Source organism: Clarias gariepinus, chromosome 8, assembly GCF_024256425.1.
Source record: "Clarias gariepinus isolate MV-2021 ecotype Netherlands chromosome 8, CGAR_prim_01v2, whole genome shotgun sequence".
NCBI lineage: Eukaryota > Metazoa > Chordata > Actinopteri > Siluriformes > Clariidae > Clarias > Clarias gariepinus.
In genome coordinates this window covers 22066956-22085974 of record NC_071107.1, presented here as the reverse complement: position 1 = coordinate 22085974, position 19019 = coordinate 22066956, and the positions used below count along the sequence as shown (strand labels likewise).

Below are 19019 nucleotides of genomic sequence, written 5' to 3'. Positions count from 1 at the left end.
AGGTCTTTATGAATCTTTTTTTTTTTTTTACAGGTTGTATAGGGATAGAGAAACGGGTACAATAAGGAAACGCAGGGTGTTGCTGTACTGCTGACACTAGTCTGAGCCATTGTTTATTTTTTTCTCTTAAGAGTAAATGCTTTTACCACTATTCACAACTGCTCAGTGAAAAACGCAACAGAAATGAATCCTGCCAAACTTCATCACATGGTTTAAATGCACGAAATCGAAAAAGTCTATTTTGGTAAGTTTGTACATCATGATTTTTGTTTTACTATGATCTGCTTTTATACTTCTACTGAGTACACAAGCAAGAAACATTTAATCACAGCAAATTCAGGTATAATTAAAACCCAAATAATCAATAAACGACTAAAAAAAAAATCATATCTTATTGATTAGCCATTGATTTGTTTCTAATAAGTGACATGCTGGAGACTAGAAAAAAGATATGTATTGCACAAATGTTCATTTTAATAAAAATTTCTTTAAAAAGGTTTAAAAAACAAGTATTTTCCTAGTAAATTTATATCATTTATTAGTAACTATTATGTTGCATTTATTTATTTATTTATTTTTTTTGTTGATTTATTTATTCATTCCTCTTTTATATGGCTGATCCTCCTCAGCGCTGCAGGCCTGGAGTCTATTACAGGAGACTTTGGGCATGAGTTGGGGTACACCCTGGATAGGATGCAATCCATTTGCAAAACACACAGACACACACCATGAGCAGTTTGGAAAAACTAATGAACCTAATCTGCATGTCTTTGGACTGTGGGAGGAAACCCACCAAGCACACAAACCTGAGGCTAGAATCGAACCCGTGACCCTGGGGGTGTGAGGCCACAGTGCTCTCCATTGTACTGCCTTGTTATAAACCATTTTAATCAATTTTGTTTGATTGTAATTGTTAAACAAGAAAAAAAATTGCTGCTATTAGTAACACATAAAATATATAACATATACAGTACACTCCCAGTCAAAAGTTTGGATACACCTTCTAATTTTCTGGTCTTTACTGACTTGTTTTTCTTTCTACATTATAAAACAATGCTGAAGGCATTCAACATATACATTTCATGTGTAAATATGTCAAATATATTATATAAAAATATAAATAAGGCATTGACATGACACATTACAGTATTATTATTAATATCATTTATTATTAATAATGATAATTATTATCTGTGAATTCTGTTCTCCTTCAACAGTTGAGCAGCAACCGATTGAATCTTTGGTCACGTCCCAAACCGCGCCCTGCTGTACTCGATAGGAGGTCTAAATAGTCCGCACACGCCGGTACCTTCCCAGTTCGTCCTGTGGTGTGGTGATTTGGGACGCAGCCTTTTTTCCTCGCAGGCAACTTTGGACTTCCGCATCTCTCCGTAACTTCGTCATTTCCGGCTGCGTCTCAGTACCGCAGCGATAAGCATCGCTAAGATGTAAATGGAGAGGAGAGATAAAAGTCTGACAAGACGGTCACTGCAGACACCAGCGGCGGGACAGAGAACGCGTTTCCACGGCGCCCATTAGAACAGCACCCACTGATAATAGCAGCGGCGCCTCCAGCAGCTCGGTCAGCCATTTTTAGCGAGTACGGATGGCCGGAGAGGTTCGCGGGGCCCTTGGCCGGAGACGGAGCGTGTTGCTCGGCCTGGCTCGGTCAGGCCTCCGCGGGACACAATGGCGGACGTTTATCCTCATTTCTGCTGCGGTTGGGGGACTCGTGGGACTGACCGCCGCCGAGGCTAAGGAGTGCGACAAGCCGTGTGTGAACGGCTGGTGCGACCCGGCCAGCGGCAGCTGCGTGTGTGAGCCGGGCTGGGTAGAGGAGCAGTGCCAACACTGCGGCGGCCGCTTCAGGTGAGACACACACACACACACACACACAGAGAGAGAGAGAGTGTGTACAGTAACACTGGCACAGCGCGATACACCTCAGCTGTGTCAGTGCTGAGACACTCAGTCTAATCCAGATTATTACTCAGACTCGGTACATCACACACACACACACACACACACACACACACACACACACACACACGTATAGTAATGTCACTTTGGTGATACTGTATCAGCGTCAAACTTTGTGTGTGTGTGTACAAGCACGACTAATTGCTTGGTCCGATGATGTGTGTGTGGTTTCTAGATTAACCGTAATGGTGTTAGTACACACTGTCTGTGTAACTCACACACTGTCTGTGTAACTCACACACTGTCTGCGCAGGCGGAGGTGTAACACCACTGGCACTTTTCCTCAATGCGGACTAACCCTGGTCTTACCAGATCCTGATCAGGGTTCAGCAGCGAAATGGATCTTCTGTACGCAGTCCAGGAGTGTGTGTGTGTGTGTGCGTGTGTGTGCTGCGTTTGTCAGCAGCAGTTGTGCTTCTGTCAGCTGTCCGATTACTGCGAGCTCGGACACCAGACTGTCTGCCACTCTCGTCCTGATCCTCATCAGGTTCCGTTGTCGTGTCTACGAGTTTGTCCGTGCTTGTGTGTTGGACTCAATGACATGTTTAGTGTAATGAGGGAGTTTAGTAGAGTGAGTGCTCCAGCCTGGACAGACACTGAGACCCTGTCGATGGACACAGATAGTGTTTAGATAGCGTGTATGTTTAAAGGACCGAGTGAAGAAGCTACAACCTGCAGCTCGCTGAGTGGGACAGAGCTGTCCCGGAGGAGGGGAGACACTAGGATTTAGTGGAGCTTTTTGACAATGTCCCTATGGAATGTGTCCCTAGATCATTAGAGATGTCTTACTGAGTGTGCCTGCAGTGTACAGGAAGCTTCTTGTAGTTTGATAGTGTGTAAAGATGTATTAAGGTGTGAATGCGAATACGTTTAACAAATTAGTTTAAGGGTACTTGAATATAAGCTAAAAACATTGTCATGTCAAAAGCCTCAGGTTTAGTGTATGTGTGTGTGTGAGGCAGTGAGTGATGTTGGTTCATTTTAGTAATGGCTGACGTTCCCCTTTCCTCAGACATCAGCCATTAATAGCATTATATAAAAGTTGTTATACTCACTGAAAGTGGGCCGGTGGAAAGACAGAGGGGAGGGTGTGTATCCTGTATTAAACCTAAAGCCTAAGCATGTATACTTTTTTTTTATGTGTCCCCAGTTCCCTGATCTATTGCCAGATTAGAAATTCCATAACTGAATTACTGCCTGATGGAGTTGGCTGTAATAAATGCACAGCTCTTACTGCGTATATCGGGGCGCAGCAGAAGCGTATCTGTCTGTCTCCAGCCCACAAACATGGCAACACACATGCACACACTTGCGTGAGGTCTCCTTCCTCTGAGTGTCCTTAAATAGATGAACCATGCATTCCTACTTAATTTCCTGTTGCACTGTTAACTCACATCCGTTGTGGACGCGGTGTGAGAACGCGTAGCCGGTATTTATTTTTGCTCAGTTTGGTCAAGCTGTTTTCTGTTGCTGTGGTGGCATTTAGTTAATTGCCTGTGCCTCAGATCTGTAAGCTCATTTAAGTCCGTGCTGATGCTTCATTCTTCTTCTCAGCCGTTGTAAGGTCTAGGTGGATTAGTTTTGCAGTTTTTTTTTTAAATATTTGATTTTTATAATGAATATGAATAAATGTGACCTTTATTTAATCTCAATGGAAGGAGTGTCCTGATGCTGTACAGCATGGTGGTGGTTCAAGAGAACCTGGATTGAGGAACTCCTATTGTTTACATGCAGCGAAAGATTCAGAATTAAATTATTCACATAAACACCAGGCCCATTGTGAATGAATAAACTATTTGACTGAGGTAAGCATTTATATAGTGCATTGAACAGAATAATAATAACCATGTAAACCTTTGATCCTGGTCACGTTCTCAGTTGGAGTCAGTAAATACATTCTGCAAAGACTGCAACTATTGACTTCTTCAGTACTTAAGTAATCAAATATTTGACTGATTATCTGGTTGATTAATCGGGTAATCAGATAATAGAATTTGTTTTAAGTAAGGATTGCGTGTGTGTCTACCCCGCTTGTTCGAGCGGTAGCTCAGTGTATTAAGACTCTGGGTTACTGATCGGATCAAAAGGTCGGCCGTTCAAGCCTTAGCTCAACCAAGTTGCCCCTGTTGGGCTCTTAAGCACTGAATGTGTATAATGGAGGTGTATTCACTATGACTCTTGTAATAATAACTAACACGGTTCTGGCATGAGACTTGCACTGTCGCACTTTGTTTCAAACCACTGAACCATAGTGGTGGGCAGGTTTCGGTTGTATCTCACAGGAAATTTAGAACAGCGTTATTATAGAATCATAACAAAAAGAAAACATCCCACAGCGCTGTGCTCAAATTGACTGCAGCAGAGTTTCCAGACATGCCTCATGTTTTAGCAGATTTGCTCTCATGCCAGACAGAGAGTGGACAGTCGCACTTATGCTAGGAGTATGCTAAGTAGTCATAACTTGATATACACCAATCAGACATAACATTAAATTCACTGACAGGTAAAGTGAATAACACTGATTATCTTGTCACAGCGGCATCTGTCAACGGCTGGGATAAATGAGGCAGCAAGTGAACAGTCAGGTCTCGGAGTCAGTCAGTACATTTACATGCACAGTCTAGTCGAGTTATAACTCCACGAGGCAATTTAATTGTACTGCTGTCCTTGTGCCCTTATACAGGCAAGATTTATTGCTCAGTATATATCAGAAACACTACTGTGACGGGTGGCAATATGCCCTCTTTCGGCTTTGTTAGTATGATGTTCCTGGGTGACCTATTATGTCTCGTGCTAAAACAATCGACAAACAAGCTATCTGGCGGCAAACAGGTAGCAAGTCGAGCCCTAAAAAACATGGACAACTTTACAGCTCTCATTTTGTACATGGTGTATCCTTTTTTTTTTCTTTTAAACAAATGATGCATTTTATTTCTTGGGGTTATGAAGTTATTCATAGGCGGACGTCATCACCATACGTTTACTTTACATCTAGGCATTTGGCATAAGCTCTTATCCAGAGCGACTTAGAAAAGTGCTTTGAAGTAATGTTAGAGGCTTCTTCTGCCCTTAGGCATTTGGTCGAGTTCTAGGTCAAAGCCCAAGTGCGGGAACTATGGAGTTTGCGCAAAGCACCTAGACCGATTTCTGTGTCCTATCGGGTTATACATGCAGGAGTAGCTTGACTCCTAACCCCTTTATCTGGGTGTGCTAGTCTGACTGAAAAATTTAGTTTAGTGAGATTTTAAGTCAGACTAACTTATTTACATTTATTTTACAAATTCAGTTTTAGTCAGACCAACACAATGTCATGCAACACACTGACTGTGTTGAGAGCAGGAATAACGAGCAAACATCAGGATCATCTGGGTGACTTTGAAAAGGCCCTAATTGTAACAGATTGAGGACTGGGTCACATACTTTGGGATCTACTATAGGAAGAAGTCAAGCCAGCAGAGGCTGTGTCATGCTCTTGGCAATGTTCTGCGGGGAAACCTCTGGTCCTACTGTTTATGCGGATGTTACTTTGACACCTCTACAGGAATTCTCTCAGCCCTACATTCTGCACACCTGCATTCAAGTCATAATTGTGAAAACGGTGCATGTTACATGTTTTATTTTATTTAAAAGAATTGCTTTTAGATTTGCATCCACATATCAATTTAAGGATAATGTAGGCTGTGGATTACCCTCAGTGGTTAAAAAAATGAAAGAGCATGCGGAATACTACTTTTGAATAAATTCATTAGTGCAAATCTTTACATGGAGACGTTCCAGTGTGGTGAATGTTTGCTCGAAAATCAGCTTTAAATTTGTTCAGAACTTTATTTGATTTGTGATTTAAAACCAGGCCTAAAGCCCCTACTGTTTGTCTTTTGAGTCATGCTTCATTGTGATACCCCCTCTTTTGCATGTGTGGTATTTGTACCAGTACACACACAAAGCAGAAGAAACAAATCCTAGTTGTAGTGAAACAATATTTTGTCAATCAGGAATGCACTAATCATGAGTGTACTGGGAGGAGAATGTCTGTTCATTTTATTGGTGGTTTACAGCACCTTGTCGACCTGTTGTACCAAAACACGTCCTTGTCAACCCACAGTTATGTTAACTCTGTTAGACTTAATATACAATCATTGCTTTTACATGAACTGAACCAATAAAGTGTATTGTTTTTTTCTCTGTCCTTCCAAAGTGTTATCAGAGGCGTTTTGCAGTGGGGTAAATTACTCAGCAGGTCATTTTTAGCTGAACTTTGCTCCTTGTTCTGTGTGGTGCTTTTGCTCTGTCCTCAAAGGTGTGTTTACTATGCCAGTGTTATTGATGTGTCCACAGGCTAACTGGACCTTCTGGATACCTGACAGATGGACCAGGGAACTACAAACACAAAACCAAGTGCACGTGGCTCATAGAGGGACAGTGAGTTACACTTTCACATTCTCACTGGACAGAGGGGTCAACACCTTGATATGATCTAGATTACTTACTAAATGTTATCTTAAACTGTTCAATATAAATTATTTGCATTATATAATATATTTAAAACATGTTAATCGGGTAAATAAATAATCATATTTTAAATAATTAATTGACCCATTAAGTTATTTCTGTTACTTAAGTAATCTATTTGCTCCATCTTGTAAGTATTATATATATATATATATATATATAATAAAGCGCTGGCCAGATAGCCATATCTAGTGAGTACCTCCTCGGACCCCTCCCCCCTTTTCTGACTCTGACCCCTTTCAATTAAATCCCTGTACTTTTTCTAATTTTGATAACAACGTCCACTAACCTACTTTCCTCAGTGTTCAGTTTTCTAATTCTCTTTGTGCAGCCTGTTGAGTCATCGTTATGAGATGTAGGCGTGTTTTTGTATTCAGTAGTGCCCCTGTGGGTAAGAGATTCTAACCGCCCTAAATGTCCACATGCAGTCAGACTTGTCCAAACTTGTCCTAAACAAATAGGACTAACGACATGTATTGTCGTTAGACATGCGTTATTTGCAGCACAGTGGCATCCTGCCTCAAGGTTCGAGGGGGCGATTTCTGCCTCAGATCTTTGTGCGGGGAGTTACAGTAGTATGTTCATTTAAATTTATAAATGCATGGATAAGTGCTATTTCCATATTGCCCTTATTTGCCCTACAATGGATTGGCACTTGGTCCAGGGTGTACCCCGCCTTGTGCCCAGAGACCCCTGGGATAGGCCCTAAGCTTCCTGTGACCCTGTACAGGATAAGTAGTGTAGAGAATAAGTGCAATAAGTAATACGATTTATAATTTATACTGCATAGAAAAATCCGCTGCGAAAATGTAGCTACATTCAGCTACAGCAATGTAAGTACTAAGTAATAAATATACATTTTGTACTTTTTAACAGCTTGGATAAAGATAACATGTACAGTTTTATAAAACTGGTGCAGCCCTTCCTAGGATTTAATATAATGATTTTATAGACTACATGGTGCACGGCGCTTGCTGTTAACCCACACAGGACAAAAAATGCCAGTGTAATAAGGTTAAAGGTCATCTTGGTCTTAATACGGTTATGCGATTGAGATTAAAAGAAAAGTCATAAAAACTATTTTATGGGATTAAAAAAAATGATATATTTTTTTTGTTTTTTTGTGAAGTAGTGCCAAGGTGTCTCTTCTATACTAGGTGTTGCGCCTTGGTTTATTCCTCACACTTGACATATCAGTTAACTTTTTTTTTTTAATTAAAGGCTAATAAACCCCCTTGTGAGTGTAAGTTTGTTCATGCATGTTTTAACACGATCATGTAGGATCTTTCGTTTTTTTCACTAACTAAGGTACTTATTTGTAGGTGTAAATATATAAACACACACTTCTCCAGCACAAGAGAGCATTGGGTACTTGTACATTTAAGCAGATCTTGACGGTTGGCTGGTGTTTCTATATTTACAAGTTCTGCCTTGTTTTAATGTAAGTTGGGGAATGTTTTTGGAGAAGGGTGGCTTGTTGCATTAACTGAAAGAGTGTCTGTGCTGAATGAGATAAACATGAGGTTGCTGGTCTTTATAAATACCATTTAGGAGGAGTTGGTCACAGGGCTACTTTAACAGCAGAACTGTCATAAAGTTGATCACATGTTGATTATGTTTTACTGAATTTAAAACTTGTTTTGTTTAATGAAGTATAAAGGTTGGAATAAACATTTTATTCTAACCTTGTATTCATGTGTCATATTCTAGCTCAGATACATGAGGAAGTGGTTATCTGAAAAGGAGCAACACCCACTCTTCCCACAATCCACTTTAATAGGATACACCCATAAACCTGATCATTTATGCAGTTATCAAATCAGAGATCCTTTGGCAGCTGTGTAAAACCATGTAGATTCAGGACCAGAGCTTCAGATGATGTTTACATTCACATTTAGTCATTTGGCAGACGCCCTTTTTCAGAGCAACATTTTTATCTCATTATACATTTGAGGAGTTTTGGGCTAAGGGCCTTGCTCAAGGGTCCAACAGGAACAATTGGTGATTGTGGGGTTTAAACTTGGGACCTTCAGAACCATAGTCCAATGCCTCAGTGTTCACATTAAATATCAGAGTAAAGCAAAAAATTCTCTGACTTTAACATTGTCATGTTTGTTAGTACCATCTGGGCTGGTTTGAGTATTTTATAAAATGCGAATCTCCTGGGACTGAAGTTTTACACAAAATGGTGACAAAAACACAAACACAAAGTGCACAGGGTCTGCAGGGTAACACGCAGTGTTCATGAGGGAGATCAGAGAAGAATGACCACACTGGTCCAAGCTGCCAGGAAGTCTGTGGTAGCTCACATAATCACTTTGTACAAACATGTTGACACAAGTATCTCAGCTAAAGTATCTCAGCATGAGCAAAACATCTAACCTTGGTGTGGATGGACAGCAGAACGCCATATTGAGTTCCCCTCCTGTCAGGCCAAAAGCGGGAACCTGCTTCCATGAGCACTGGCTCAACCAACCTGAACAGTCCAATTCACCTGGGCGTTTTTCCAGTCTTCAACTGGTTAGTTTCTGTGTGTCTGAGCTGTGATACTTTAGATTCCTGTTCTTGGCTGACAGAAGTGGATCCTGATGTTCTCTTCTGTTGTTGTAGGCGATTCATCTCAAGGTTTGTATGTTCTGCATTCTGTTGAGCTCACCATCGTTGTAAAGAGTGATTATTTAAGAGTTATTACAGACATCTTGGCGGCTCAGACCTCTCTAGTTATTTTTTTTAAACGCTCTCATCAACAAGGTGTTTTAGCCAGTAGACCTGCAGCACACAGAATTTATTGTTGTTTTTCACATCATTCTGTATGAACCCCAGAGACTGTTGTGTGTGAAAATCCCAGGAGATCAACCATTTCTTTTTTTTTTGTAATTCAAGTTTTTATTGTTTTCATTCGGTACATGACAACAAATGTATCAATACTGCTTGCAAGGCCAAAATATTACAGTGACTGAAGTTAACAGAAGTAGATGTATCAATAAACAGAGAAAAATTACAATGGCAATAACAATGAAAAGCCACAATTATTGTGTTACATGAGAAGACAGCGTCACAAAAGACCAAAAATCTTCCCAAACTGGAATACCCACAGGGGCCCCTGCTTTGTTCTTATTATGTAGTTTGCAAAGCAAACGTTCGTACGAAGCTGTTCTGGTCATTATGTTGACCCATTCTTTTAACTCTGGGGTTTTAGGAGTTTTCCAGTGCTTCAAAATGACTCTAGCCGTCACAGAGACCCCCACCATAATCACTGCAAACTCTTCCTTTGTAGTAATTGGCATCTGCTCCCTGTCTCCTAATAGACACAACCTTGGTAATAATGGTATTGTTGTTCCAAGCCATTTGCTCAAGATATTTAAAGTTTGGTGCCATAAAGGCTGAATAATTGAACAATCCCAAATACAATGAATAAATGTACCTCTATCTTTTTGACATTTCCAACAAACATCATTATTTGTCAAACCCATTCTGTTAAGTCTAAGAGGTGTCAAATAAAACCTATGTAAGATTTTGTACTGTGTAAATTGTCCTCTAGCTTCTCTTACATATTTGCCGGTGTTTGACAAAATTCTTTTCCACTCTTCGAGCCCAAATTCAGTCCCAAGATCCTTTTCCCATATCGTCTTTAAATTAATGCAGTCATTGCTAAGCACCTGGTTAGTCATCCTGTAAAATACAGAGGCTTTTTGTTGAGGATGGGGTAGTGTTAAAAAGTCCAAGATATTGTTTCCGTCTGTGTGCTGAATTTTTGTGGAAACACAATTCCTAATTTGAAGATATTTCCAGTAGTTATCTTTTCCCTTTAAATTATATTTCTGTACAAGATTATTATAAGACATAAACACACCCTGTTCAAACAAGTCTATAACAGTACACAAGCCATTCATGTGCCATTTCTTCCAATATATGGGTGATTTCCCAATACAAATAGCAGAATTATACCATAAAGAAGAGTATGGTTGTTTACATTGTGATAATTTATGCATCTTGTGAATCTTCGCCCAGACCTCTCTTGAGTGCTTCATGATAGGATTTATGGTTATTTCTAAGCACTGAGACAGGTGCTCGATAGAACTATATGGCCGTGACAAGGCTTTTTCAATAATAACCCAGTCTAATTGAGTATTATTATTCCAATGCTTGGCCAATTTTGCCATTTCAAAAGATATCTGATAGAGTCGAGGGTCTGGTAATCCCAACCCTCCTTTATCACGGGTTGCACATAATTTGCTAAACTTTATCCTAGGCCTTCTCCCGTTCCAGAGGAAATGTTTAACCATCATATCATATTGGTTAAAGATCAACTCTGGTATTGTAAGTGGGAGCATCATCAGCACATAATTAATTTGAGGCAAAACCACCATCTTAATTATATTTACTTTCCCCCATAAAGTTAGCTGAATTTTCCCCCATTTATCCAAGTTATTTTTAATGTTTTGTAAAAGTGGTGCTAAATTTAGCGTAGGAATCTCTTCTAACTCCCTGCATATTTTAATACCCAGATATTTTATTCCTCTTGGGATCCATCTAAAGCCAAATTTAGTTACCATATTTGCGTTGCATATTCCGGATATAGGCGTAGCTTCCGACTTTGTCCAATTAATTTTATATCCAGACACTTTGGAGTAGGATTGGACAGTTTCCATTAAGTGAGGTAAGGACTTATCTGGGTCTTTGACCATGGCCAAAATGTCGTCAGCATATAAAAACAATTTGTGCTCTTTGTCACCTCCCTGTACGCCTGAAATATTTGCATTAGCCCTAACAGCTATAGCCAATGGTTCTAGTGTGATATTAAACAACAGTGGCGATAGCGGGCACCCCTGTCTTGTCCCCCTGGTGAGATCGAAAGATGGAGAAACTTTACCATTGGTTATCACGCATGCCTTAGGTGTCTTATATAATGTTTGAACCCACTTTATGAAACCAGGCCCGAACCCAAAATTTGATAAAGTTGTAAACAGAAATTCCCAGTGAACCCGATCGAACGCCTTCTCTGCGTCCAGTGAGACGGCAACAATTGGGTCAGTTTTTTCTCTATTTAACCAAATTAGATGTAGTAACCTTCTCATGTTATCTGTTGATGACCTGTTTATCATAAATCCAACTTGATCAGGGTTTATAATGTTGGATAATACCTTTTCTAACCGTAACGCAAGAATTTTGCTAAGGATCTTGCAGTCTACATTAATCAAACTTATTGGCCGAAAATTTGAGGGTTCCGTTGGTTCCCTATCTTTCTTAGGAATCACCGATATTAGAGCTTCATTAAAAGAAGAGGGAAGAGATCCACTAGCATATGCCTCATTATATACTTCTGTTAAAGTGGGTGCAAGTAAATCTATATACTGTTTATAATATTCAACCGGGAGCCCATCTAACCCTGCTGACTTTCCATTCCTCATGATAGATACAGCTTTTCTGACTTCAAGTTCTGTTATTGGACCCTCTAACATATTCACCTCCTCTGGGGACAATTTAGGCATTTTAAGTTTGGAGAAGAAGCTGTTAAATTCTTCTTGTTTAGGACTAATATCAGCTGTGTATAAATCTTTGTAAAACTTCTGTAAAACCTCATTTATTTCCTTAACTGATGTTACTACTCCGTTTCCTTTCTTAATAGCTGATATCAGATTACATGTATTTTTTTGCTTCAGCTGTCTAGCAAGCAGTTTCCCAGTTTTCTCCCCTTCCTCATAGAAAGTCGTTCCCAATCTGAATAGAGCATATTCCACCTTTTTATTATAAATCTCCTGGAGTTCAAATTTGAGTTTACAAATATCTTGATATAGTTGATTTGAGAAACATTGGGATGATTGTTTTTCATAATTCTTAATTTTGTTGTCTAATTCCTGTATTCCGACCCGATCCTCCCTTTTTCTTTTAGAAGCATAACCAATTATCTTCCCTCTCACATAAGCCTTAGATGCCTCCCATTCAGTTGCCCTTTTATCAGTACTACCTGTATTAATTTCGAAGAAGGACTTTAAATCTTCTTTTAACGACAAACTAAAGGCCTCGTGTGACAGCAGTGAGGTGTTTAATCTCCATCTGCCTTTTCGCTCTTTGTCACAGTTAATATCAATGCCTAATTTCACGGCAGCGTGATCTGATAAAGCAATAGCATTTATATTACAGTGTGTTACATGCTTTGTCATGGTGTTTGAGATCAAAAACATATCAATTCTGGAGTAGGATTTATGACAATGAGAATAAAAGGTGTATTCCCTCTCACGTGGGTTCACAAGACGCCAAATATCCACTAATCCATTATCCTCACTCATCATATGAATTGCTGTTCTGTCTTTAGGATATGTTTGGTCCCTACATATACTTCTATCTATAAAGGCATCCCACACTTGGTTAAAATCTCCGGCCAGTATTATTTGGCCATCCATTTCCCCTAAATTCTTATTTAATTCATAGAAAAAATTTGGATCCCCTATATTTGGAGCGTAGATATTACATAACACCACAGCAGTACCATTTATTGTGGCCTGTATACACACCATTCTCCCCTCACTGTCTTTGACCTCACCAGTCATAACAAAATTTAGATTCTTTTTCACTAGTATGGCAACCCCATTCCGTTTGCTGGAAAAGGAGCTATGAAATACATGTCCAACCCACCCGTACTTTAATTTTAAAGCCTCGTCTCCTTTAAAGTGTGTTTCCTGAATAAATGCGATATCCACATTATTATGTTTCAAATAAGTCATTACTTTACCTCTTTTTATAGGACTCCCACAGCCTTTTATGTTCCAAGACATGCATGTTATATGGTTCTCCACCATAATGCACTATGAAATATCGATATCAGAAGAAAGGGAGAAATAAAATAAAATAAAATAAAATTCCAGCACCAAAGGAACCCACTGTTGTGTATGTATACCTATATAGACCTTCCTGCCTAGCAAGTCCAGTAACAAACTTTTAGTAGTAAACTTTGTCATGACCGAACCTTTTTTAATGAAAAATTTGCAAAAAACGTTATGAACACAAATAAGTAACTTAAAATGCTCCCTTAAAACAGAACCTGGGAGCTCTGACCAGTCCCTGGTCTCTAAGCCAAAGCCTGAAAACAAACAAACAAAAAAAAAAGTTGCAAATATAACATGCAACAACGAAAAATAACTCTTATTGGTCCGTGGGGCACCCCCCATGCAGCTCGTAATGACACTGTCCAGCTGCATGCTGCTCGGCAGCGTACCATAAAGCTCAAAACCCACTCGTGTTTAATTTCCACCCATGGTTGACTTTTATATAATCCTCATCATCCGAAAATATCACTGTCTTATACGGCATACCTGTTTATGACCCATCATCACGTAAAGTGCTGATGAAACGCTCCGCTTCCTCCGTGGTGGTGAAACTACGTTTTCTACCTTTCCAAGTAAATCTCAGAGTAGCAGGGAAAGCAAGCGTGTATCTCACGTTTAACTGTTGAAGCGATTTCTTGGCAGACAAAAAAGTCTTTCTTTTTTCAGCCAGTTCCTTCGTCATGTCGGGAAACACGGATAATTTAACATCCTCCCACTCGATTCCACGGAGTTCCCGCACGGCTCGCAGAACTTTCTCCCGCGCTGATTGTCTCAAAAACCTGATCAGCACCGGTCTCGGCGGTTGATCCTCACTCGGCATGGGGGCCAGTATTCGATGAACTCTCTCAATTTCGAATTCCCCCTCCATATCGATCCCCAGGCTTTCACTCAGAACTTTCTTCACACAGCTCTCCAAGGTGCCGTTCGTTCCATACTTCTCTTTCAGCCCTACGAGCCTTACGTTGTTCCTCTTACTATGGTTTTCAAGTATTTGAACACGGTCCCACAAAACTTTTATCTCCTTTTCTTTAGCATCTTTATCTGTCTTCAGGCTCTCTGTCACATCCTCTATTTGTGAGATACGGCCCTCCGCCTCCTCCATTCTGACTTGCAGCCCGTTCACGGTATCTTTTAGCTCCGTCATTGTCTCTTTAATGGCGATTGTGTCCGCTGCCACTACCTGAAGGGTCTTGCTCATTTTAGTAATTTCAGCATAAACTTTATCCAGGCTCACTTTAGCGTCAGTCTGCTTTTCGGGGGGACTCGAAGCAGCCTTAGCATCCGCTAATGGTGGGTTCTGCCTGGTCGCCATGCGGTTTGCTTCTTTGAAGTATTTGGATGTTGTAGTCATCGTGATACACTTAGAAACGTGATTAAGTTCTTAGCATCCGGATCATAAACGTTTTAAATTATTATTTTAAACAAAATGTCAACTACTTCGTCATAAATTATATAATTATTACCGAGTGGGTAGGAGCCTATCTAGACAGCCGCCATCTCGCTTGGGGTACGCACGTGACTCCTCGAGATCAACCATTTCTGAAATGCTCTAGCTAGCCCATCTGATGCCAGCAACCATGCCACAGTTAGTCACAGAGATCACATGTTTCTCCCATTTTGATGTTCTTTATCTTATTTTCTTGACCTCTATCTGCATGATTTTCAGCATTGTGCTGCTGGCACATGATTGGCTAATATTAGATATCGGTGCCAGGGAGTAGCAGAAATGTACTCGTAATAAAAAAAATAAAAAAGATAAAGTGGGTACGAAAATAGTACGACGTGCTGAGATATTAGTAACACACAAAACATAATGCAGTACAAAAAAGTGACAGAATACTGTTTTAGCAGGGACAAATTAAATTTAGCCAGTTTACTACAATGAAATGTTTAAGCAGTTGAACTGTGTAAGCAGGAGTGCGATCAACAGCTTCGGAGAGCGTTCAGCTGAGGTTATTTTAAGTAAGAGAGGCTTCCCTATAATTTAAATTGTAAGGTTTCACTTAATCAGGATAATTATTAAGGTGTACACGTGTGCCCATAGTTTGAGAGCACTGAGGGAGATGACAGTGTTCAGGGTTATAATTAAATATTAAAGGGTACATAACTTTTTAAGAAATTTGAGTAACTTTGATTTATTCATTTACAGAGCTGTATTAATTATAACCCCTAAGCTCTTATAATTTTGGAAGCTCTGAAAACATTATGCTATTGAACATTTACATAATTGCATAAAGGGTAAAGAGTCTAATAGTATGCTTATACAGTATGCAGTATTTGAAAGTTACTTTAATTCACTTTAATTGTGTTTTGCAGGTCAAACACTATTCTGAGGCTGCGCTTTGAGCACTTTGCCACAGAGTGCAGCTGGGATCACTTATACGTATATGATGGAGACTCGATATACTCTCCCCTGTTGGCTGCATTCAGGTATCAGGGATATTTGTGTAAATGGGTGTGGCTGTTTCCATAAGTCTGTCTGTGTGAAGAAACCATAACCAAATAAACGAGCACTCAGTGATGACTGGCAGATCAATGATGTGCTTTAAATATGGAACTGGAGAAAGCATTTCTCTCCTCTCTCTCCATCTGTATTTCCTCCTTACAGACAAACGCACATACATGAACATGCATATATATATATATATATATATATATATATATATAATCATAGATATATAAAATGCCTTTGGGTTATGGGTTATAAGTGCAGACTAAAAGTGTCTGTGTGCGTGAAGTTTACATGTTTTCCCTGTGCTTGGCGGGTTTCCCCCCGGCTACTCCAGTTTTCTTCCATGATCCTAAGACATGTGTATTAGGCTAATTAGAGTTCCCAAATTGTCTAGAGTGTGAATGTGTGTGTGCATGACTGCCCTTTGATGGATTGGCACCCTTTCCAGGGAGTACGAATTATTGTCCCCTTCCCAAGTTGTACCCTGCATGTGCCCAAAGTCTCCAGGGAAATTCTCCTGTCTTTCCGCGACCCTGTAAAGGATAAACGGTATAGGGTATGAGTGAATGAATGAAACACTTTCATCAATAACATTTCTAATAAAGCAAACACTATTACTGGCACTCTTGTATTTAGTACACTGTGCACCCTCTCTTAGCCAACATAACGCTGAGCGCTGAGACTCCAATAATGCTTGATGAGATTGAAGAGAGCAGGTAATCTGAGAGCACTCTTCAATACAGAATCTCTACAGATCCTCCAGGGTCCTAGGTCCTTTCAATGTGAGAGGGTAAAGTCATAACCACAAAGACTTCTTTTTTTTTGGTTAGTTTTTAAAAAACCCAACTTTACCAAGATTGCCAATCTTAAATTTATGAATGCTTTTTTTCTGCAGTTGACTACTTTTTTGTCTTATTATTATCCATAGAAATATGTTCATATTCATTTATTCATTTAATCATGTGCAATTTTTTTTCTTTATTTATAATAATAATTGTCGCACATAGCTCTTTTATAGATTAAGCAACCCAAGAACCAAACAAAAATTTTGACTGCAAGGAAAAATATGCTATATTTCACGTGTCATTTGCGTGCAGTTAGAATCCATAATGGCTTTTTATTAATTTATACATGTGTTCATGATATAGGGCTTAGCGTGAAGTTGTAGTGACAAAAAGAACAGCATTTGCCATATCACTTGTCAGTTTCTACACAGTGCTGAGCTTTCATTAACATTAAAAGCCTAGCTACCTTTTGCTTCAGTTGTGTAAATCAGTCATAACACCGTTTCCTGACAACAGAAAAATTTCGTCAAGAGCAGGACTCCAAAGGATTAAATTAAGTAAATATAGCAAAAAACATAATTATTTTCTGTCAAATATGTTTTTAGTACTGCTTGAGCTTAGCCTTAAAGTAAAAATTTATTTTCTAATAACCGTGAATTAGGACTGCTTGAATTTCTTCCTTTGTTAGATGTAGTGGAAAATAATCTTAGTGATCTTGTGTCGCAGTGGTCTGATCGTCCCCGAGCACAACAGCAATGAAACTGTGCCCGAGGTGGTGGCTGAATCCGGCTTTGCGCTCCTCCACTTCTTCAGCGATGCAGCCTACAATCTCACTGGCTTCAACATCTCTTACAGGTGAGCTGAAGAGAGAAATCTTAACAAATATTAAAAAGGTTTGTCACTTGTGGGATTTAAGGCAAACATCTTTCCATGTACCCTCTAAATTTATGAATGCTTTTTGAAGATTAAAGAAAATTTCTATGATCTATAAGTGACTGAAATGTCTTTCGTCTTGGTACACATGTGGGAAACCAGTATATAAATCTTGGTCATAAACAAGGAACCAATAAATAGTGCTGTCACCCCCTGATGAGGCCACCCTGGATTTAATGGCTAATAGGTTTTACTGCCTGCTCAAAAAGAAGTCACAGACCTTAGGATTTCATTCCGTTACCTTTAGCTTTTATTACAGCACACAATGTGGTGATCAGTTCATGTGTGAAAATGATTTCTCGCGCTCCCAGAACCATTCGTTCACAATTTCAGTCCTGGAATGTGCCTGTGCCATCAGAAAAGTATTGTACAGTGAGCTCTATGCATGACGGATGCATTGCTTTATGCACTTCCCTTTTTATTCTGTCTGAACTCATCAGATCACATGATTTTCTCCATGTGCAATCCAATCTTTATGCTTCCTATCAAATTGGAGCTTTTTTTCTGATTAGTCTCACTAACGAATGTTTTTATTTTTATGGCCACACAACTGTTTACTCCTCATCACATTGTTTACTTACCTTCACTATTAAACATAGCTATGGTTTTTACTGTTGATTAATGCAACTTGACCAATGTTTTTGTCAGTGATCTCTGGTCATTATTTTTTTCCCCTCTGCCACATTTCTTCTACTATTTTGACAGTTCAGTGCTATCTATCCTTCCAGGTTTTGATAATGTGCTGAAGGGTTCTTTAACCAGTTGCAGTAATTTCAAATATCCTTTGTTGTTTTCTTTGCTTGATGCAGCCAAATAATTTGACCCTTCTAAAATGGTGGCAGTGTAGTTTGGCAAATTTGTGCTCTCTACCTACGTGTTGGTATATAGTAAGTAGGGGTAACAGATACAGTGCGCTCTGAAGGTATTTGAACAGCAAAAGCTCATTTTCCCAGAACATTGGAATGTGACTGGTAGGCATTTCATGCTGCATAAATGTGCCCTGTTAGATTGATTATTCAAGCAGTTAAAATTGCTGAATGTTTACTCTTGCTTTGAGGCCTGGGTTTCACCTGTGAAAATACGTTTTTTTTTTTTTTATTAAAAATGATAAACCAACATGGAAATCTAACCATTTTGATACTGACAGAGGAAGGAAAATCGATCAGGGTTACTGCACAGACACTGAGCATAGCCAATACAACAACTTTGAATTTCCTGAAAACAAAAGAAACCACCAGTGTACTAACAACCAGACATGTCAGGCAAGTACAATGCCAATCTTTACTGATGATGTAATTCATGATGGTAGCAGCAGAATGAATTTAGAAGTCTAAAGAAACGTTATGCCAATACAGAAAGGACTTAATTAAAGGGAAAGTGGAGTGCATGGTTTTAGAGTGTCTGAGTCAATCAGCCGACTTGAACTCAATTGAGTGTGCATTTTGCCTCATGAAGAGGAGACTGTAGGGAGAAACCCCCAAAACAAACAACTGCAAGAAACTGTGGTACATGTAAAAGCATCACAAAGAAAGA

At 39.4% G+C, this 19019-nt stretch overlaps 1 protein-coding gene across 4 annotated transcripts in view; it reads left to right on the top strand.

Moving 5' to 3' along the window:
• The first annotated feature begins 1225 nt into the window (after positions 1 to 1225).
• atrn (attractin) overlaps positions 1226 to 19019 on the top strand; it is a 75557-nt gene continuing 57763 nt past the window's right edge. For 2 of the 4 annotated variants that reach the window (XM_053501665.1, XM_053501666.1), the window contains exons 1-4: positions 1228 to 1869; positions 6316 to 6399; positions 15633 to 15746; positions 17280 to 17408. In XM_053501665.1, coding sequence (XP_053357640.1) covers positions 1607 to 1869; positions 6316 to 6399; positions 15633 to 15746; positions 17280 to 17408 — 590 coding nt within the window. In that variant the 5' untranslated portion in view covers positions 1228 to 1606. Of the gene's footprint in view, positions 1870 to 6315; positions 6400 to 15632; positions 15747 to 17279; positions 17409 to 19019 lie in introns of all 4 variants that reach the window. The other 2 variants (XM_053501663.1, XM_053501664.1) reach the window with 2 other exon arrangements.